Below are 6,521 nucleotides of genomic sequence, written 5' to 3'. Positions count from 1 at the left end.
ATTGAATGAATGAATGAATATGGAGCAGAGGTCCATCAGTGGCTGTTAGCCACAAGGTATAGATGGGAACTCTGGGCCAATCTGTTTCCTTTGTGCTGGGGGGGGGGGGGTCCAACAGTGGGAGGGCTTCTGGAATTCTGGCCCCACTGGTGTACCTCCTGGTGGCACCTGGTATTTTTGGCCACTGTGTGACACGGAGTGTTGGACTGGACGGGCCACTGGCCTGATCCAGCATTGGCGTCTCCTACGTTCTTAATGCCATTTTGTGAAGACTCCTTCCCCCTGCTTGGTACGGACGGTTACCAGAGGCGCTGTCTGCTTTGACTCCATCCAGAAGACTGGCTTCGTCCACCACCTTCAGGAAACAGGTTCTTAGAGTGCAGGACCATGCAGGCTGGTTCTGACCGGGTATCGCTGCAACTTGTCTGCCCCCCCGGGGAGTGAGCCAAAGGGGGCGGGAGTAAGTCAGTAAGGCCACAGGAAGCCAGGTGCTGTGCATCAAGTTTTTATTTGTCATTTGAGACATTAAGAAGCAAAGAGGCCTTTCCTCTGCCCCCGCAGTGTGTGTTGCAGCTCACAAACAGGTGAAGGAGACCAACGGGGGGCCGAGCCCCCCCCCCCGTAGGAATGGCCACGCTCCCACTTTGTCCCACAAAGAAGTTCAGGCCAGAGCTAAAGGAGATTGCAATTCTAATCTTGCAACCAGCTATTCTAAAAAAAATGGCAACAGAGCTAAATAAATAACAACATATTTTGACAAAGTCTCTTAAAAGGACGTGGGGAAGGCAAGAGGAAAAAAGGCGGTGGCAGTATTCTAGAAGAACGAGGGCAACTTTGCAAGGTCAAGAGGTAGCAGTAGAAGCAGGCCCTCTTCTTCCACGTCCCGACGGGCAGGGAGCGCTCCCCCCCCCCCGCCCTTTATTAAAGTCTCTCCCTTTAACCATTGCCCAGCATAGCCGGCTACGCAGTCTGAAAAAATCCCTTGGACGACGGAGCCGCTCCAACAAGTGATCTCATGGTTTCCTGCGCCTGCAAAGACAGAGAGAAAGTTTACTTTCCGGGTGCTCCACTTCTCCGGAGAAACAAGGGGGCTTCAACACAAAGCAAGACCGACACACCCCTCTCCAGTTCATCTGATGACATCACAGAAGACGAGCCAATGGCTGGTGAGGAAGGCCCCATACAGGGAGCAGCTGGTTACTGGCCGAGGCAAGTTGTCTGTGGTTAGGGGCAGGAGCCAGTATTCAGAGAACATGGGGAGAAGGCAAGCAAAACCATCGCTTTTGTAGCTGCAAAACCACTTTTCTGACTTTATACCTCTCCTTTCTCCCCCAGGGGGATTAGGGATGGGCACGAACCTACCCATGACCCTAAATTTGCAACTGAAACCGCTGGGTCTTGGTCTGCCGGCCAAGGTCCACACGATCTTGCCTCAACAACCCTGCACGTGGTTTTTGGAGGTTCGGGCATCTCATGGTGGGGCGTTCTCACAGCACCGTCCATGGCAGACACACTGGTGCTGAGCAATTATGGTCGTCAAAGCAACGGTGGGGGGGATGGACTTCTGCAGCCCTGGAAACACCAACAGTGGCCCTCCAAAGCTCAGCAGACAGCACTGGCCGCCAATAAGAGAACTGTACGGGAGCAGAATGACACACACACTGCACCTCACACACAGCAGGCGTGCCACACACTAGTTAGAGGCAGCGGCAGAGAAGGAAGGGAACCTGAAGTCATTCCTCCTGTGAGCAGTGGGGTTGGGGGCATTGGGTGCCTACTCAAGGCCCTGAGGCACCTGTCCTTCCGCTCATGCTGAGCAGAGGGGCTTAGCTCCATTGATTCCTCGGCTGAGCCTCCCCCCCCAATTGGACTCTGTAACTGCTAGCACTGTCTGGCTGGGATTGTGTGAGGTGGAGTGGACACGGGGCTCTCACACTGGGCAGAGGGGCTTAGCTACTGGTTGCCTTGCCAGACCCCCCCCCCCAAATACTTATTTCTGAACACCTCTCCCGTTGGTCCATCAAGGGCAGTATTGTCTACTCAGACTGGCAAAGGCTCTTCAAGGTCTCTGGCAAAGAAAGGTCTTTCCCATCACCTATTGACTGGTCCTTTTAACTGCAGATGACAGGATTTGCACGTGGGACCTTCTGCATGCCAAGCAGGGGCTCTACCACTGAACCATGGCCCCTCCAAAGCCAGACTCTCACTTCTTAAAAAGAACCACCAGATATACTTTTCAGTAACTGTTTTTCCTTTTTACCTCAGATGTCCCTTCCTGCCTGTTAACTTGTCTTGTAAAACTGCCGGCTTTCCAGATTGCTTCCACAGTCTGGCCACCACCTATCTGCAAGAGGCCAAACCCTGATGTTTACTTGGCTCTCTTTAGAAGAGTCTGTCCTGCAGTTACCAAAATCTGTCTGAGATGGATTAAACAGAATTTTGAAATAAAAATATATCATTCAAAAGTTCTTAACACAGCATGGAGCTAGCATAGTTAGGAGAGAAAACAGGGCAAGGAGATTAGGTGCCGACTGAACCTCAAGATGGATGACATTCAAAGAGATGGGGCTACCACCAAGAAAGCCCCATCTCTAGTTGTCACTTCCCTCACCTCCACAGCTATTGGGAAAGAAAGCAGGCGTGGGAGGAGGGTCTCAACTATTCAGCTGGACAGTACAGGAGGAGGCGGTCCCTGCAAATGCCCCCGTCTCTCAATCAATTTAGAATAAAGACCAACACTCTGAACTGAGCCTCACTCCACACCCACAGACGGTCGCTCCAAACAGTGTCACACAGAGATGTTAGATAACACGGAGGCGGTGCTGTCCCCTAATGCCGTGGCTGGGGCTCTGCTTCAGCGATTAAGTACAACAAGTTGCCTCGAGCCAAGAGGAAAGGCAGGGTATCTCTCTATATTATAAAGCTGATTTGGGGTGGCCCCTGGCCTATGGGGTGGCGAGATAAAATGCGCTCCCTCAGCCATGCCCCCCCCCCCGCGCCGGGGGTGTGGGGGGGGGGGGGGGGGGGGGGGGGGGGAGGAACGAGCCTAGCCACCTTGGCCCATGAGCGGCTGGTAGGGAGACGGGCGAAGCCAGGCGAACCGGACAGCCAGCCCTTCGCTCGCTCACCTTTCCCCCCAAGCCTACTCAGGCCCCCGCTCACCCGCTGCTGCGCCTGGCTGCACAGACACCTCCAGCCACCCCGAGGCACTTCCCCCCCAACTGCCATTCACATCCCTGGCTAGCCTACGAGCAGGCAGGGGCTGCAGGGAGCCGCATGCCACTTCCCTGTCCCACCACGGCCTGGACCTGGGGAGCCGTGGGCCCTGCTTGTGCGCCCCCACCGTCCCTGGCCTCCCAGTGTGCCCCCACAGAGATCGGTGACAGGGGGAGACAGCCGCGCCGTGCTTCCCTGGGCCGCCGCACCTGCTGGCCGGGTGGGTTCGAATGCCGCTGCTGTTCCCTGTGCCGGCCCCAGCGTTGCTGGGCTGGCAGCGGCGGCACCCCCCACTGAACTCGGGGAGGGGGCAGTTGCCTGCGGGAAAGCCGAGCTAGCCCGTGGGAGGAGAGGCGGCTTAAACCCCCTCCCCTTCCCTCTCAGAGCCATCTTCCTCGCCCTCCCCGCGGCCAAGCCGAGCAAGCCCGTGGGAGGAGAGGCAGCTTACACCCCCTTCCCCTTCCCTCTCAGAGCTGAGTTCCTTGCGGGGGGGGGGGCACCAGCGGCGGGTGGGAGAGATGAGGACCGCAGCCGCATGGCCAATCTAGCGGCCGTTGCATTTACAGCTGCAAGGGGCCTTCTTCCTAGAGTTTCATAAGCGGATAATCATGTCATAATTAACAGGAAGATCCCAGGAGGCATCAGGTCTGTATCTAAAGGGAGCACATGTCTGGAAACGGCTGCCTCCACCATAGCAGCGGTGTTCCTGGATGCAGCAATGGCCAGAAGCATAGACAGCTCTGAAAGAGGATCAGAGAGATTCATGGAAGATAGCCAGTGGCTGCTAGCCATGGTGACTAAAGGGAAGCCTCTGAACCTCAGAGCCAGGAGGCAAAATCAGGAGAAGGCCTCGGCCTCTGTGCCCTGTTGTTGGCCCACTGGAGGAACTGGCTGGCCCCTGTGTGAGACGGGAGGCTGCACTAGATGGACCCTCACTGGTCTGACCCAGCAGGACTCTTATAAATGTTCTTATAAAAGCCTCTCTGCCCAGTTGTTGGACCTCCAAAGGAACTGGTTGGCCACTGTTTGAGAGAGGATGCTGGACCTTCACTTGTCGGATCCAGCAGGGCTCTTCTGAGGTTCTTATGTTCAGTTAGTGGGACCTCCCAGCATTCTGTGGAAACTCGAACTTTTTGCAATGGTAAAGAGGCCTCACCACAGACATTTGATCACTGGTCCCTCCCCACGGCAGGTGGTTAGTACCTATAGAATCACTGGGGACCTTGGACTGCCACACTGCAGGGCCTCCTTTCCTGCCATGCTCCCCCCCCCCCCACAGGTTGGCTCACCCAAGCAAAGCCTTCTCCGGGTGCAACCTTGCGGAACGGACCGCTTGCCCTAGAGAGCTCAGGAGGCCTCCCGCGCTTCCACAGAAGGCACACACCAGAAATTTTCAGGAGGGCACATTCAAAAAGGGATTAGGACTGTGGCTGAATGCAACAACAACAACCCAGGAGGACACCTTGATGATGAGCAGAACTGTAGCCTGCTGCAACGATTACTGTAGGCGTCACTGGCTTTTACTATACTGTCTTTACCTTATTAGATCAGTGGTTCCCAAGCTGGGGGGCCAGGGACACCGGGGCGGGGGGGGAGGGGCTTGGAGTTATTTTCACAAGGGGTCTGCCAGTCCACAAGCACCCAAAGCATTGTCATTTTGGTGCTTTTGTCGTTATATAATTTCTCAATCAAGAAGAAGAAGAGATTGGATTTATACCCCGTCCTTCACTACCCAAAGGAGTCTCAGAGTGGCTTACAACCTCCTTTCCCTGCCCCTCCCCACAACAGACACCCGGTGAAGCAGGTGGGGCAGAGAGAGCGCTCCCGAGAACTGCCCGTGACAGAACAGCTCTGAGAGAACTTGTGACTGACCCAAGGTCACACTAGCAGCTGCACGCAGAGGAGTGGGGAATCAAACCTGGTTCTCCCAGATTAGTGTTTGCTGCTCTTAACCACCACACCAAACTGGCTCTCTCTCAAAGTGGCAACTGATAAACAGTACAACTACTCTCTTGGGGGGGGGGGGTTGTCCATAAATTTTTGTATATTAAAAAGAGGATCTCATACTTTAAAAAGTTGGGAACCCCTGCCTTTGATTGTTTCTTGTTCACATTGTTCTCTAATCTCAGCCCCACCCACTTCACAGGGTGCCTGTTGTGGGGAGGGGAGGGGAAGGGAGAGGTCGTGAGCCGCTCGGAGACTTCTTCGGGTAGTGAAGGGCGGGGCATAAACGGAGCCTCTCCCTCTTCCTCCTCCTGTGGTCCTAGCCCTTCTGCAGCCTTTGACCTGGATGGGCCGGCTCAGCCCAGCCTTGTCAGGTCCCAGGAGCTAAGCAGGGTCAGCCCTGGTTCATACTTGGGTGGGAGATCACCGAGGAAGTCCAGGGTCACGAGGCAGAGGCAGGCCAGGACAAACCCCACATGGTCACCATCAGTCAACTGCGACTTGCCCGTTACCTTCCTGCAATCTGCCTTAAGTCTCAGCAAGAAAGGCAGACTCTAAGTGAAGTAAATAAATCCCACGCCCAACCCAGGCCTGAACCGAAATCCATCCAGATTCCCATCTAGCCCAAGGTCCCCTGAAGCTGCGTAGCCACCCCAAGCTCGTGTTTCCCCCCCCCCCCCGGAATGGAAAACTGGCCATTGTTGGGGTCCAGGGATGCCATCTGAAGGAGGGGTCTCCCAGCTGCCAGTTTGGTGTAGTGGTTAGGAGCGCGGTCTCTCATCTGGGAGAACCGGGTTTGATTTCCCACTCTTCCACATGCAGCTGCTGGTGTGACATCGGGTCAGTCACAAGTTCTCTCGGAGCTGTTCTCTCAAGAGCTCTCTCAGCCCCGCCTACCTCACAGGGTGTCTGTTGTGGGGAGGGGAAGGGAAAGGAGATTGTAAGCCACTCTGAGACTCCTTTGGGTAGTGAAGGGCGGGGTATAAATCTAGTCTCCTCTTCTTCTTCTTCAAGGTGGCCAGCAGCCTGTCCATTTCATCGGGCCTCACCAACTGAAAATTCATCCAGAGAACTTGGAGCCCTGACAGCAGACTGGCCTGGATTCATTGCTGAGGCCCAGCCTGAGCGGAGGTGACTAGGGATGTGCATTTCGGGATCCCGAACCGAAAAAAAGCCGAAAATAACGTTTTTCGGCTTTTGCAATCCCGAAATGGCTTCCTATGCGTTTTTCCGAATCCCGAAAAAAAAATCCCGAAAAAATTCGGGAAACCCGAAAAATTCGGGTCCATTATAACCAATGGGGCCATTGAAGTCAATGGCAAAAAACCTCTTGAAACTTTGCGGGGGGCTGGGGGGGAGGG

General features: G+C 55.1%; 1 protein-coding gene across 1 annotated transcript in view; it reads right to left on the bottom strand.

Annotated features, from left to right (window-relative positions):
* Positions 1 to 908: 908 nt before the first annotated feature.
* Positions 909 to 6,521, bottom strand: part of KIF23 (kinesin family member 23) — a 32,963-nt gene continuing 27,350 nt past the window's right edge. The window contains exon 23 of the mRNA XM_015418501.1: positions 909 to 1,029. Within this exon, the coding sequence (XP_015273987.1) occupies positions 1,014 to 1,029 (16 nt within the window). The 3' untranslated portion in view covers positions 909 to 1,013. The remainder of the gene's footprint in view (positions 1,030 to 6,521) is intronic.

This window comes from Gekko japonicus, unplaced genomic scaffold (genome assembly GCF_001447785.1).
Source record: "Gekko japonicus isolate JY-2015 unplaced genomic scaffold, Gekko_japonicus_V1.1 scaffold275, whole genome shotgun sequence".
NCBI lineage: Eukaryota > Metazoa > Chordata > Lepidosauria > Squamata > Gekkonidae > Gekko > Gekko japonicus.
This window is presented reverse-complemented; position numbering and strand designations above follow the sequence as displayed.